The sequence below is a fragment of the Rhineura floridana genome, chromosome 6 (genome assembly GCF_030035675.1).
Source record: "Rhineura floridana isolate rRhiFlo1 chromosome 6, rRhiFlo1.hap2, whole genome shotgun sequence".
Classification (NCBI taxonomy): Eukaryota; Metazoa; Chordata; class Lepidosauria; order Squamata; family Rhineuridae; genus Rhineura; species Rhineura floridana.
This window is the reverse complement of record NC_084485.1, coordinates 69833022-69848095: the sequence shown is the minus strand read 5'-3', so window position 1 is coordinate 69848095 and position 15074 is coordinate 69833022. Positions and strand designations below refer to the sequence as shown.

General features: G+C 41.9%; 1 protein-coding gene across 1 annotated transcript; it reads right to left on the bottom strand.

Annotated features, from left to right (window-relative positions):
- Positions 1–440: 440 nt before the first annotated feature.
- Positions 441–14489, bottom strand: LOC133386674 (chitotriosidase-1-like). Its single transcript, XM_061630384.1, has 10 exons — positions 14137–14489; positions 13157–13186; positions 11851–12052; positions 10669–10725; positions 7700–7865; positions 6255–6379; positions 5939–6029; positions 3711–3893; positions 1813–1929; positions 441–838 (listed from the first exon to the last, which is right to left on the bottom strand). The coding sequence occupies exons 1-10, from the start codon at positions 14159–14161 to the stop codon at positions 698–700; spliced, it is 1137 nt and encodes a 378-aa protein (XP_061486368.1). The 5' UTR covers positions 14162–14489; the 3' UTR covers positions 441–697.
- Between the last annotated feature and the right edge of the window lie 585 nt (positions 14490–15074).

Here is a 15074-nt window from a genome sequence, read left to right as displayed (position 1 = left end):
AAACCTGCCTGCAAGCCTCACTCGCAAGCTGCTGTTGGACCGGATGAGACATCCCCCTTCCATACCCAGGAAGAGATGCAGGAAGAAGCATGCCTTGTTACATCTCTGCCTTAGCCAGAAGTAGGGATCTTGCCTATAAAGCATGCATTTCCTTTAATAAATGCCAATTTATTGTTTTCTTAAAGCCAAAGTCTCAGTATGATTATATCCTGGCTAAAGAGTGCTCCTCCAACAGGGATCCTGTTTTACAGTTCAGCTTCTGCCAGCATTCAGCTCCAATGCTAACAAAGAGTGTATGCCCTTGTGCGCTGCTTGTGGTCTAGGAAACAGGATGCTGGAACAGAGAGGGTTTTGGCCTGACTCAGCTGGGCTCATGTTCTTATACAGCCTTGATCATTCATTCCCTGGTGTGTAAATGAAGAGAACCAGAAGTGTACAGCTTTTTCAGGGCAAAGAAGTTTATTATAGCACATGCAGAAGACCAAATGCAGGCTTGGAGATCACATTAAAGAAGATACTTCCCCTTTTACAGATGTCTTGCTTGTTTTGTTCTTACATCATTGGTGCAACTACCTGTCTTGACATTGCTATAGAACAGGAAACAAGAGTGAAGTGAGAGTGTTGTGTAAATATTTAGTTCTCTGCAGGCCTTGTGACTGAGGGATGACTTCAAGGAAAGCAAGTATAATGACATTGACTAATCTGTGAAGCCAAGCTCTGACTTCATAGCCTTAAGAAGTGGGTATGCTCCTTGGTCACAGAAAGAACCGCTGAAGTCGTCTAGATCCATGGCCCAAACCATGCCACCTCCCAGATTGTTTTCCTTCAGATATTTGACCTGAATGAAACAGAAAACAAGAATTCAAAGTCACATGGGAGTAATACATGATGGCAAGAACCATTCTAGAGCAATGAATATGGCTCCAGTTTTAGAAGAGAATTTATTGTTTTTCCAATTGTTTAATATTTATCCAGTCATTTGTATATTTATTGAATTTCATGCATACATACATAAATCACACTGAATACTTCCAAAATTTCATATATATAAAATTCACAGCACTGCCCCCCCCGGCTGTGTTCTCAGTGATTCTGGAGGACAGCCTTGCAAAAACCAAGTACCCACTGGGATCATTCTGTATTCAGAATATTCAGAGATCTGAAGATCCCTGAAGTATGCTCTGTTTAACAATAAAGTCCAGATAAATGCAAATCATGACACTTGCATCAGTAGTGTGGCTGGTGTGGTGGTGGCATCACTGCAGCTCACTGCTGGAGCCAATCCAAGATTCCCCTAGGTCATCTGTGCAGCCCTCACCTTGTTGCTGCCCTGCCCCATCCCATCCAGAGAAGATGCAGCAATACGGTGCTGGGAGGGTAGCTCTGAAACTCCACACCACCACTAGTCACTACTGTTCAACATTGAACATTCTGTAATTGGGAAAGCATGGCAAATTGTAGCTACCTACTGCATGTATAGGCAGTGACATTCCCACCCTTAAAACCATCATAATTATTGTCAGGAACTGCATTCTGCATAACTCCTTATGAATATAAAGTGGTCCTTAAGCAACCTGTCTTGCTAATGGTTGTATTCAACTAAGAGTAGATCCATTGCAGTTAATGAACCCAATTTAGTAATGTCTATTATGTTTAATGGGTTTACCCTGAGTAAAACAGCACTGAATACCACCAAGTATCTTTACTATCCATTAAGTATGTATTTTGCCAGTATGTCTACTAAGTAATTATTTCAAAGCATAACATTTATTAAGCACCACTAAAAGTGTGTTAACAATAAATGGTTTTTACCTTAGTTTTAATGCTATCCACATCATCGTACCCAACCCACTGGTTTCCCTTGAAAGAATATGGAACCTTCTGCTCTGGAATCACTTTCGTGGTGGCACCTTTTTTAAAGGTACAGATCTGAAAGAAACAGATTGGGACATGACAATGGTTGAACTGAAACACTTTAAGTTAAATTATTTCCCCACTGTGGAGGTGTAGAAATCCACGCCTGTTGGAACTGGAAGAAGGCTGTCTGTATCAGATGTCCTGCACTTAAAATTAGTATATGAGAGTTGTTAATGTTACTCTAGAAAGTTTTGCTGAGATATTTCATAACAGGAAGGGATGCTGGCTTGAGGAGACACCATGGTTCAGTGGTAGAGCACATGCAGGTGGCAAGTGTTGGGAAAGACGTCTGCTAGATCCTGGAGAGTCTCTACCAGTCAGAATCCACCATATTGGGCTAGATGACCCCACAGTGTGATTTAATATAAAGAAACTTCTTATATTCCCAATCTATGCAAATCAACAGAGATAGGAATATATTTTTATCTACTTAAAATATTGTTATGGGTTTACTAGGAGATTTCTGAGAATAGGACTGTAACTGTGGATTGCAGGGCAGGGGCAAGATCTGGCTGGTACTCCCTCTCCCACCTGTGGGTACTGTGGGGTTGTCACCTGTCAGTCACATGACATCACCTTGACACGAGTTGACCCAACTTCAAAGAAAAGAATGTGGAGCACATTCTTAAGTGAGCTTCAAATTCTTTCCTTCTTTACATTGCAGCCCAGCTTGAACTTAATCAAGGCTGCAGAAGATCTCTACTGAAAGTGGGGCTTGCAATCTTCACTTTTGGCCAGGAGCAGCTGCACTCAGGAGCATCTGATTGGAAACCCCTTGATGCAGCAGATCCCACTGGGGATTGCTATTAGCGCTGATCAGTTTAAGGCTTAAGGCAATACCTGGCCAGAGGCTTTAACTTGCAACCCTGGACTCCGTTGGCTGCCGCCCTGTGTTACTTTTGGGAGGAAGGGTGGGATATAAATTTAATAAATAATAAAATAAATAAACAAAAGGGTTTTAATAGGCCAGGATGTTCAGATGATGTATCCTCAGTGTTCGGCTGAAGTTTGCATCAGAACCTTTCCCAACAAATCTGAGGATGTAGGAGGCATGAAAAGGATAACATGAAAGGTAGATAGGGGTATGTGTGCGAATGTGTAAAACGTTGGTGAAATTAGTTAATTTGGGTGGTGGTGGCAGCGGGCTAACCATGATAAGAGCAGAGGGATTTCCCACTTTTGTTTACTTCAAAAACAACAGCAGCAGCTTTGCCACCACTTCACAATGTAGCTTCATTTCACTTGGCCATTCTGTTCAAAAAAGGAAAGCTACTGAGCTGCTGATTGCAGCTTGCAGTGTAGTAAAGAACAGAAAGTAGAAAACAGTCATCTCTCACCTCCTCTTTCATGGTGAGCTCCTTGGCCCCTTGAAAATTATTTGATTTCTCCCACAAGAAAATAACTGAAAATGCCCACTTTTCTGGTCTACAAATAGCCCCATAGAAGTATTATGAATGGGATTTTTAGCATAGCACTAGATGTCCCCATGAGAGCTAAATGTTAGACAATTGGTTTCTTGATACAGGACCATTCTGGGAAGTTTCAGTTATGAAAAACCAATCAAAGAAGAAGAGGTAAGGGGTATATGCTCCCCCCCCCAAGCTGAGGTTGATGTAATCTAGGTCTGCATGTGGGTGTGCAAAAAAGAACAGATTGCAGTTTGGGAGAGAGACGCACAGAGAGAGCTGAACAACAGCCCAATATTACAAAACACCGAACTTTGGAAGCACTACACTCCTAGAACTTATACAAGTGGGGCAAGCCTAACAATATTTTTTGAAAAATCTTCCTACCTCATAATAGGCCAAGAATCCATCCTCTCTGGTGTATGTACCAGGGGTCCCAGGCCCTGAGGCTGGTGCATTAACTCCAGTTTGTGAGGAAGAAAGTGTAAAGCTTCGCCCATAGGCAGGCATTCCCATGATGAGCTTTTCGCTTGGTGCTCCTTGGCTCTTCCAGTATTTCACTGCATTGTCCTTGACAGAGTAGTGAGATAGCAAGCATGATGAAGCATGTTATGAATGCATATTGGTTTATTTTAAGATTCTGAGCAATTTGTCACATTACACCTGCACCCCACAGACCTGTAGTTTCTCAGCCATGACTCAAATTGTTGGGTCAAGGCTGGGGATAGATAGATGAGTCTGTTCCCACTTTACGTCAATTTCTCATGTATTCATTTGTCTGGTCTGTCCCATTTCTGCATTAATCTGAGATTATTATTTTAAAACTATACAAAACCATAACAATAGCTTGTAAACACATATTTTATCACTATATATATATATTTGAATAGGTGTTTTCTCTCAGTCTATGCATTTCTAAGTTTTTACACTAAAGTACAAATTTTATTGTTTTTGTACATTTTTGGACCAAGAACTTTATCACAGTTCAGAGAAGTATGAAATCTGAAGGACAATTATATTCCAGTCCATGAGTTGTATTTAATGTACTTGGAGTAGACCCATTGAAATGAATAAACCTAAGTTAGTTATGTCTTTAAACTTCAATGGGTCTACTGTGAGTAGAATTAGCACTGAATACCACCCCATATATTATTCCAAGAGGTATTAATTAGGTCAATTCATGTTAAAATGCAGATCAGACAGAATTCTCCTCCATCCCTTGTCTGGGTTCTCAGACTAGGGCCTTGCACATAAATAGAAAGTGCTTCCACTTCAGCCATTCATGCAAATAAAGGTTTTCATTCCCATACTGGAAACCCTTCACATAATGAATTGGTCCCTTTCAGAGCCAACCAATTGGGCATTGCATTTCCAGCAGGCTGACATAGTCCAGAGGGCAGAGCTAGCCCCTTGTATCCCGACAGGCACTTCCTTGTGTGCTGGAAGGGGTTGCCTTCAAAAGTTTTCTTTCTCTACTGCAGCTCTTCACACTGTATTGCATTCTACTCCAGAAAATGTCATGACTGTCAGGAGAACCTTTTCAGGGAATATAAAAGGCACAGCAGCCTTTTATACAGTCAAAGTGTTTGGTTTATCTGACTTTATCTGACATTTTTAGGTGATCAGAATTGCTTTTTATCTCACTAACCCACTATTTTGTCATTTTAGGGTTTGAATCCCCACATAGCCATGAAGCTCACTGGGAGACCTTGGGCCAGTCACTGCCTCTCAGCTTCATGAAAACCCTATTCATAGGGTCGCCATAAGGCAGTACATTTACATTTTAACTCATATACACTTCTTTATCACTGTGGTTAATAGTACTGGTATATTCCTTTTTTTTACTGCATGAAGAACAGTTCTGCATAGCACAGATGCCTACAAAAGCCAAAATATCTGTAAGCCAGGATGTGAACTGGGAATTACTTCAACCAAAGAGGAGCCTTCTATAAAAGGAGTTTGAAACTACTTTCAGTGGTTTTTCACAGTGGTTTTTGTATCATGTTGATCTTGTTCTTATGTTGAGTGAGCAATGATAAGTAGCACAGGGATTACTATGCATTGTTCATGCCTGGTTTAGAAGTAGTCACACACACAGAAACAAAAGAAATACTGGAAAAAGCCAATATTTGGAAGCACCTCTCATGGATTCTTTTTGGAATGAATTCAGGTAAAACATCTAATCCACTTTGAGTAATTAAGTAAAAGTGCTGAGAGCCACTGCCAAGAGCAGCCAATGCCCACCGGATATTACGTGACTCGGCTCTTGTAAGCCCTGGCCAGCACGGCTAATGGTCAGAGACTATAGCATTTGTAGCATTTGGAAGGCACCAGGTTGGGGAAGGCTGGTCTAGAGGATCAAACTTAATAATAATAATTGTATAATCTAACGTGTATATATATATATATATATAATAAGAATCCTGAACATCTGTCTCGCTCCCTGGCACCCTCTCAATGTTTGCTGAATTGTTTTCTGGTTGTAAGGTAAAGTGTAGGATGTTAACATGACATCTAGATTACCAATTCCAGGCTGGCTTAGTATCTTTGATCACTTCCCTTGCTTTGAGTTAAACTGAGAGACTAGAATTGGCTAGGAAAGATTTATCACCTACAGTGTCAGGGTACAAAGGGCTGACATGTCCTGTGACACCTTCTGCAGCTCCATGGAAGTCGTATGACATGAGGTTAATGAAGTCCAGAGACCTACAAGGAGAGGGAGAGGACCCAGTATGTTTATTCCACATCAAGTATAAGAATCGTGAGTGGCTGCGTTGTGGGTAATTACAGTATATGCCCACTGGTATGATTTGTCAACTGCTGAAGTTAATGGACTAAACCGGTTGAAATGCATGCATGTTTACTTGAGCTGCTTGTGGGTCACTGTCCTGAATTTCCCTTCTTGGCTAACATGTGCCTGATCATACTCACTGGGAGATCTTGTCAACTTCATAGGCATTGTCAACAGTTTGCTTCCCAGCTGCCACAGCAGCAGTCAGCAACAGCCTTTCCTTTCCTGTTCGTTGGGCTTCTGCCTGGAATTCTTTCATTGTTTCCTAAGTCAAATAGTTGAGTGAACAATAATAAAATTAGTTGTCTGTGTTCTTCTTTTAAAAGGGAAACCAAAATTGAAAAAATATCCAGAAGGGTTATTCAAGTAATGAGCAGAGGTGTAGGGACCCACTTCCCCAAAAGTGTTGAAAATCCAAGATGCTGGTTCCTTATGCGTTTTTTACATTTACAACCCACACCTTTCTTGTGTACAGGTAGTTCCCAAGTGGCCACCCATGCAGGAACAACTCACCAGACCCAAACCTATTTAGCTTCAGCAAGGTGGTGGCTTCATGCAGCTTCAGAACATATTGTGGGGCTAGCTAATTGAATGCTAATATGTTATCTTTGTTTAGCTCAACCTATCAGATCACTACTTGATTCACAAGTTCCATCTTTTAGGATAGAGACACACTTACTGTTCTGCTGGTTCCAATACATCTTCACCTCTCTCTTCTGAAAACAGGGGCATACAACGCTAGTTAAACACTGCCCCTTTTTACTGTCAAACCTGGTAGGATCAGTTTGAGTGCATTTTTTAAAATCAACTTCAATCAGATTTTGCAAATGATCGGCAGATCAACCCATTGCCCCTCCAGGTGTGGCTAATGGAAACACTTTGCTGTAGGCGACTGTAGGCAACTAGGGTGCTCACAGCCTGTGTCCTGTGTTCCACACTGTCTCAAAGACAACTCTAGGATTGAAATTACCACTCAGCCATGAAGCTCACAGGGAGCCCTTGGGCCAATCACTGGGTCTATCCAAGGTCATTGTGAGGATAAAATGGGGAGGGGGAGAAGCAATACACCACCTTGAGCTCCTTAGAGGAAAGGTGGGATATAGATGTAATAATAAATAAATAACTTCACTTTTGTCACCCTTGCCCCTGTTCCTCCTTGACCATTTGTCTGGACTACAGTCCTAGTTTATGAGAGGCAACCTTATCTCTGGATTGCATTTTGGAATCTAATGACTGACTACACCAGGAATAGTAAACCTAGTGCCCTCCAGATGTTGTCATACGTTTAACTCCCATCAGCCCTAACTAGCATGACCAATGGCTATAGATGATGGGAATTGTGCTGCAACAACAGGTTCCCCATCTCTGAACTACATCTTCACCCAGGCTGAGATTTGACATGGGCCTAAAAGTTATGACTCGATTTCATCCTTTCAGTGTTCATCTTGTCTCTCTTTGAAACATTCCCTAATGCTCCTATTTATTGTCATCTCCTATTAAGCATAAAAACTGCCACTGGAATCTGCAACCATAAAACTGAACCGATGGCTAACATTCTGTGGTGATGTGCTGGGTTTTACTGTACCTGAACCAAGGAAGTGAAGCGCTGTTTATCAATTGCAGGGCTGCCTCTGGCTCCAGGATATTCCCAATCTAGGTCTAGGCCATCAAAAGCATGCTTGCGCAGGTACGAAACCACAGACTGAATAAATGTGTGACGATTCTGAGAAGTAGATACCATGGTAGAGAACCTAGCATGAAAGTGACATATGACTATGAGGAACTCAAGTCAAAAAGATAATCACAATGGCTGTTTTGCTTGGCATCCAAGACAGAGTCTTTTCATTTGTGGTACTAAAACTACAGAATACCCTCCCCCATGGTTATCCACTGGACCCTTTTCTTTTAGTCTTCAGATAGTTGCTGAAAACTTCCCACCAGCATGCTTTTAATGCTATTTGTTTCACTGCTCACTGCAAGGTCACTATGTCCTGGTGTCAGGGTTCAGTCCTGCCCTGACCTCAAACCTGGAGTCTTCTCAGAGGAGGATTAGAGGAAGCAGGATCCCCACCAGATCTCTGCACTGCCCATGACCCTGAGAAGCCATCAGATCTGGACATCTCCACCCCAAGACAGGAGGTTTCAACACCCATCACCTAAGCTCCAGGCTGGCTCTTGGAGCACCTCTAATCACTCCCAAGGCCACAGGAACAGAGGGAAGAGGAGGCAGGAGCTTCAGGGCTACGGGTGAAGTTTCCAGTTAGCTGCACATGAGGCTGCTCAAGAAGGGGGCGGAATACATATAGGCACCTGCATGGATCAAAGCCTGGCTGAGAACCAGGAAGGGGAGGGGCCTCCAACTCCTTTTAAGTGATAGTCTGAGCTGCTTCACTGGTGAAACTATGGTTCCTTTAGTGCTCAAAACTGTGCCTTCCTGAACTGGGGAAATTGACTCTTGTATAACTGATACCCTACCTAACAGGGGTGCTGTAGTGCTGGATTTCTTGCACTGGCAGGGGACTACTGGACTAAATTCTCTTTGAGCTCCTTCCAACTCCAAGTCTATGATTCTCCTTTTATCCTGATCTCAGTTTCAAAACAATAATCCATTCTAAAAAACATACATTTTAAATCCCAATTTTACAACTAGATTAAATAAGTAAATGAACCAGATTTAGACAATGTTGCCTTCATTCCACATTCCAATTATGTTTTAGGGTTTTGTTACACTGAGCCTGCAATTCTATACACATTAATCTTGAAGTAGGTCTCACTGGGCTTAATGGAAGTTACATCTGAGGAGATGTGCATACAACTTCCAATATGCATTGTTACAGAAGCTCCTTTATCAATCCCTGTCAATCACATGGCATCATTATGATATCACATAATTGGCAGGCAGGCAGGGCACCCACGCATTTGCTCAAACAGGACCGCGGGGGCTGCCTTAAATTCTTCATGATAGGGCAGTTAAAGGGGAAGGGGGAGACTTGGAAAAGCCTCTTCCAAGGCTCCCCACGTTTCCGTGTAATTCCCGATTACAGAGATTTAAAAGGGAAATAAGGGGGGAATTGGAAAATGCTTTTGCAAGTCTCCCCCTCCCCCTTTAACTGCCCTATCATGGAGACTCTAAGGCAGCCCCCATGCTTGTGTTTGAGCAAATGGGAGTACAGAAGCTGCCTTAAAGCCACAAAAGCCTCTCTGAAGTAGTCTGTGTGCTACTTCAAATGGCACTTTTTCACAGGGCTTTGATCACCGCGCAGCTGGTGAATGGGGATTAAATCCTGCTGCTATGGCTGTGCTGTCTTCTTCCTGCTGGGAACAGGACTGCACAGCCAAGGCAGGATTATTTATTTATTTTATTTTATTTCTGCGATTTATTTATCGCCCATCTGGCTGGAAACCGAGCCACTCTAAGCGATGTACAAAGTCATAATATATAAGTATCACAACATCAAAACAGCAATAAAACTAAAACTGTTAAACCCTGTTCTCCTGCCCATCAGCTGACATCACTAGTGGTTTGGGAAAAATGGCCTCATGGGACAAGTTGGACCATTGGGGGACTGTGATTGGCCCAAGGCTGGAGAGTCCCCCTCCCAGTATACAGCACTGTCTTTGAAGACAGTCTGGAAATTGCCATTGGTACAGAACATGGCTGCAAGTATTGGCTGGGACTCGGCCTATGAGGATGTATCTCCCAGCCAAATTCAAAGTGGCAATTTCGACCTTTAAAGCCCTGCACAGTTTGGAGCCATACTTATCAGAAGGACCATGTCTTTCCATATGTACCTGTCTGTGCCCACAGATTTATCTGTCAAGGCCCTTCTGTAAGCATTTTCACCAACTCAGATATGATGAGTGGCTATAAGAAAAAGGGCCTTCCCAGTAGTAGCCTTCTGTTTATAGGATGCTCTCCCTAGAGACGTTCACCTGGTGCCTTCATTAATGTCCTTTCAGTGCCAAGCAAACTCTTTCTTAATTCTTTTGGGCCTTTTAAATTTGATATTTTATCCCTTATTTTCTTGATGCAATATCTCTTGTACTCTTGGAAACTGTTAAAAGCTGAATTGTTGCTACCTAAGTTTGATTTCTAGCTTCCTTTTAACTGTTTTATTGCTATTATTATTTTTATTTTAGTTATTTGTGATTTTAATCTATTTGGGAATTTCTTGTGTGATAACCAGAGAATGCAAGTTATTGGACATCTAATAAATGCAATTAAATAAATTAATACCATAGAAAGATGGGATTCCAGGATTCCAACAGGAAACCTGCACATTGCACAAAATTTATTATGGAAGAAATAAGTCAGGATTGGGCACCAAACACAGGATTAGGTTAGGCCTTGATTTGGCAATTTAGAAAACAGCTTGATTCAGCTTGGATCAATTCGTAGGGACCCCACTTCACTTTGGACTACTTCTGAATCTCTCTGAAGCAGCTACTTCAGTTCTGGATTCAGGATTTGACTGAAACAAATGCAGTTCTCTACTATATGTTGCCCGCTTGTGATCAAGCTTATTATTTAGAAACTCCACATCCATTTCTTACTTTGCACTGCCAAATGTCCATCCACCAATAGCTAAAAGTGTCTTCAGTTTTGGATTCCTAGATAGGAGGGGAAGAGAAGAATGAACAGAATGCAGTTTTCTTATGTTGCCCAGCTGAGCTTACATATATCTCTGACCATTCCTGGTACAGTTCATTTGTCCTACTCCAACATGAAGCACTGTTGCACATATGGAAAGTGGCTTCTATACATGTCTTTCCCAGCTGGATAGAAAACAAGGTGCACAATTGGATTCTGCAGCCATGGTTCCCTTTCCAGTCTAACACTATGTATTAGTATACTAATATTATACTAATACTAAAGCTATGGGTATGGAGTACTTCCCAAAATCATAACATTCCCTCACTCTGGTGTTCAGGAAGAGAGGAGGCTGGCTTCAGTCCCTCTTGCTTTGCCTTTCCTGTCAAACGACTTATTGATGGGGTTTTCATCCTTTTGGAAGTGCTGCTTGCACACAGCCCTAGCAGACACATGCACAGTGCTTTGGGTTGGGGTGAATGTAAGGATTATGAAGTCACTCTGAGCTGAAGGAAACTCTCCACTGCAATAGAATGGATCTGCCAATTATGGAGCAGTTCACACAATCAGGAATAAGTGATTAACACCCTGGAGTTGTTATTCTGAAAATAGCCCCTGCCTACATGAACAAGGATGTCTAGCATATCTCCACCCCATGCCATTTACTGATTTTCTGCAACAATTAGTAGGGTTCTCTAAGAAACAGTGACACACTTTGCAAAGTAAATAAAAAGTGATTATTTGAACTACATCAACTGTCTTAATATTGTTACTTTCTCCCTGCTAGAACATGATCAGCACAGCACGTCTTGTTTTTGTTATTTGGACTGATTGCAGGTATTTGCATTTTTACAAAATTGTAGGGCAGTTCAATATCTGAGCAGGTCTCCTACTACCCTGGTGCATTCACTATAGCTGCCCAATTTTCCTGCTTTTTAAACTTTGATAGAAATATCTGTTGGCTATAGGTACGTTCTTTAACCACAAGCCTTTTTTTATTATTAGTGAATCTCATTAATCTAACCCTATACAAGTCTTATGTCAAGAATTCTCTATTGTGAGAAATCTGGAGCACTCATACAGGTTGAGAGCATAGTTTTATGGATTTCAAGCAAGCCCTTTTCCCTTCCCAGCCCTTTCCATACATTTGTTTGAGAGCATTGAACTCTTTGTAGAGCGTCTCATCATTCCACTCCACTGTTGTGATCTTGTTGTTATCCATTCCAGCAAATGCATAAACAAGATGAGTGCAAAGTTTGGGATCAATGTTCTTAGGGAAGAATTGCCCTTTGTCTGGTCTGTACTGAGCCCAGTTGGTGAAATAGCAAACCAGTTCGAAAGCAGAGCCTGTGGGGACAAGAATGCATGCGAAAAACATCTTGGATTGTTGATATAATGACTTAATTGAAGGTAGTAGCCTCTTAAACCTGAATTCCTGAAGCCCCTGAGAGATTGTCCCAGGAGCCATAGATCTCTCTTTCTCTTGAAAGTTGGGGAGGATGGATCCCCCCTCCCTGCTGCCAGAGAGACATCCACTGGCCCAGTCTTACTGATGGAGCTCCAATGTCAGTAGGGACAAAAAGGGTGTGTGTTGTGGGCACTGTGGGGGCATGACAGGGATGAACCAGAGGAAGGCTTGATCCATGGATCTAATGCCTTTCCAATTCCCTGACACACTTCCGAATGCTGAAGAAATTTATGCCAGACGAGGAGCTGGTGTGAATCAATCCCATTTATTTCCTTCCCATTGTTTCCAATAGGTGAGAAATAGGTTGTTTTTTTTAAAGGAATAGGAAAAGAAGGGAAGAACACAAGGGTGCTCCTCTGCCCTGATGGCAAGTGCCTTGCAAGGCACTAAATAAGATGATGGAACTGCCTTTGCTTTTATACCCCCACACGTTAGAGTTGCAGCCTTCATTTCATCAACCTTTGGTTTCTTTACATGATCAGGGGGGTTGAACCTGAAGTGAGTTCAAAGCAAAGAAAGTGCACACTCTTGTGGTTGGGTTATGTAATTGCTGGATCAATTTCCAGTGTTATTTTTCCCTACCCCTATTTGTGGGGGAATGGAGAGAAAATAGATAAAGAAGCAAGCTGTTAATCATTTTAGATTCAGATACAACTCTGACTTATGGAAGAGGCAAATCTTGAAACTGATCCTAATATGGCTAGATCCAGCTGCCTGGTGCTGCTAAAAGCATTAGGTCAGGAAAACATTAAGGCAGGCACCACTCAAGGCAGGAATTAGCAATAGGCCTTGCAAAAGGCCCTAGGATGCCAGGTGGTGACACCTGGTTCTGTCTGACTGGCTTCAGCATGCCCTTTATACAGCAGATTGATCTAAATGAGGAAATGTCTTAATGGAACCTAACAACCTGAGCTCTACTCTGTCTGATTTTCATGCGACTTTTATAAGGACGTAGGAACTCATGGAAGAGTTACTTTACTTACTGCAGTGAAACACCAGCAAGATGGCAAAACCTAGAGAAAAATTAAAATGGAAGAAGTTACACAGGTTGAAAGGTACTAAAGAATCTGCCAAAGGGTGAAGAATTTTTGGCCCTCCAGATGTTGCTAAACGACAACTCCCATCAGCCCCAGGGAACATGGATGATGGGAGTTGTTGTTCAGCAACATCTGGAGAGCCAATGGTTCCCCACACCTGAGTTAGTTGCTTCTGTTATGATAATGATGAATAACATTACCTATTAATATTTATACCAATTTTCTTACATGAATTCAAAATGGTTTATAGAATGAAACACCAACAGAAAGTATCCTAATAGTTAAAAACACCAGAATCAAATAAGAACAAGTTAAATTGGCATAGTCTGAACATCAAAATCTGATCCTTTACAATAGATTCAGCTATACATAATAAAATATTGCACCAATGGTATTTGATCCCTGAATAAAATACACAAAATGAAAGATAAATATTAAAATTTTGGCTATTCTATTCTCCATATTTAGAGGAGGGTGTGTGTAAAAATTAATGCTTTCTGGTGAAGAATTATCTATGAAATTGTCTACATTTTTCTTTGCTATGTTTTCCATTTCCTCATAGTATAGCTGTCTTCTGAAAGTGCCCTCCCATGATGAGGGTGCAATTTAAGTTATATGATGGTAGTTATTCCTCATCAAGGGACTATTAAAAATTGCTCTGTGTGTGTATGTGTGTTTCAAACACACATACATACACAAGTGCTTTTTTTGGTAGAAAATGAGGTGTCACTACTCATCCCTTTAGATAGATAGAGATAGAGACAGAGATAAAGACGGATAGATCTATCTATCTAGATCTATAGAATCTATATTTATATATGAAACAATATATATTGTTTTCTTATGTTATGTTGTAACCTATGGCTAAAATATTAATGACTGACTGACAACATCCAACATACACATGGTACTTAATCCAAACTTACATGCCAAAATGAATACTCGGCCCATGTTGGGTACAGTTTCAGCTCAGTCTTCCTTAAGAAAGCAGCTCACTGTTCGGCAGCATGTGTCTGAGCTCACTTTTATAGTACTCATACCTGCAAAAGTGATTGGCATGCTGAAATAGTGTTTCTTGTAAGCTTGTGATTGATGTATTTTGCAATAAGGTAATGATCAGAAGTGCTGTGCCAACACTTGTTCTTGCAAAAGTTCTCTTCCTCTTTGAACGTGGCTTCAATTTTTCTTCCTCATTCTGAGGCCACATTAGAATTTTTTTAAAGGTCCGGGTCCTTATTGTTGCGAGCCGACTGAGGGTGGTGTGTGTTATTTCCATTAGAAATTTCTGCAATGCTCTGCAGCTTTCTTGGCTGCCCACACATTCTGAACAGGAAAAAAACTGGGGGAAGTTATTCATTTACTAGGGGCTTTACCCCTGCATGCTCTGCATGCCAGCCCACCTCACACACATACACAGACTCCCAAACAGACAGACAGACAGTCAGGCGCACACACACACAGAGGCAAGTCTCAAAATCACCCTCAACCCTCCCAGGCAATTTCCAAAATGGCTCCTAGGCACTGGTCTGTACTGTGAAAACAACTTACTGACTCCCCGTCTGCCCAGGCTGCCACTGCTGCCACCCTGCCTCAACCACTTACTGGTCTCCTGCATTGTTGCTGACACTTATTTGTCCCTCACCTACTCACCCCCATGCTCGCTCACCCCTGCATTCACTTATTCACCCCACCCCCATGCAGGTTCACTTGATCCATGCCCATCTTCACCTAACCTCATGCTCACTCGCCTGCCCCTTGCTCGCTTTCTTGCTCACCCAGTGCACTTGCTCACTCTGCCCCCTCACTCTCCATCCATGGTTCCCTCACTCATTTGCCTCACTTACCTGCTGTCCTGCACTGCACC

Excerpts from the sequence above, each read along its gene's own strand:
- LOC133386674 (XM_061630384.1), bottom strand. The coding sequence starts at position 14,161 with ATGGGCCGAGTATTCATTTTGGCAT. Across the intron at positions 13,187-14,136 it reads CCGAGTATTCATTTTGGCAT|GTTTTGCCATCTTGCTGGTG; the intron begins GTAAGTTTGGAT and ends ATTTTTCTCTAG. Across the intron at positions 3,894-5,938 it reads GCCCTTTGTACCCTGACACT|GACAATGCAGTGAAATACTG; the intron begins GTAGGTGATAAA and ends TACTCTGTCAAG.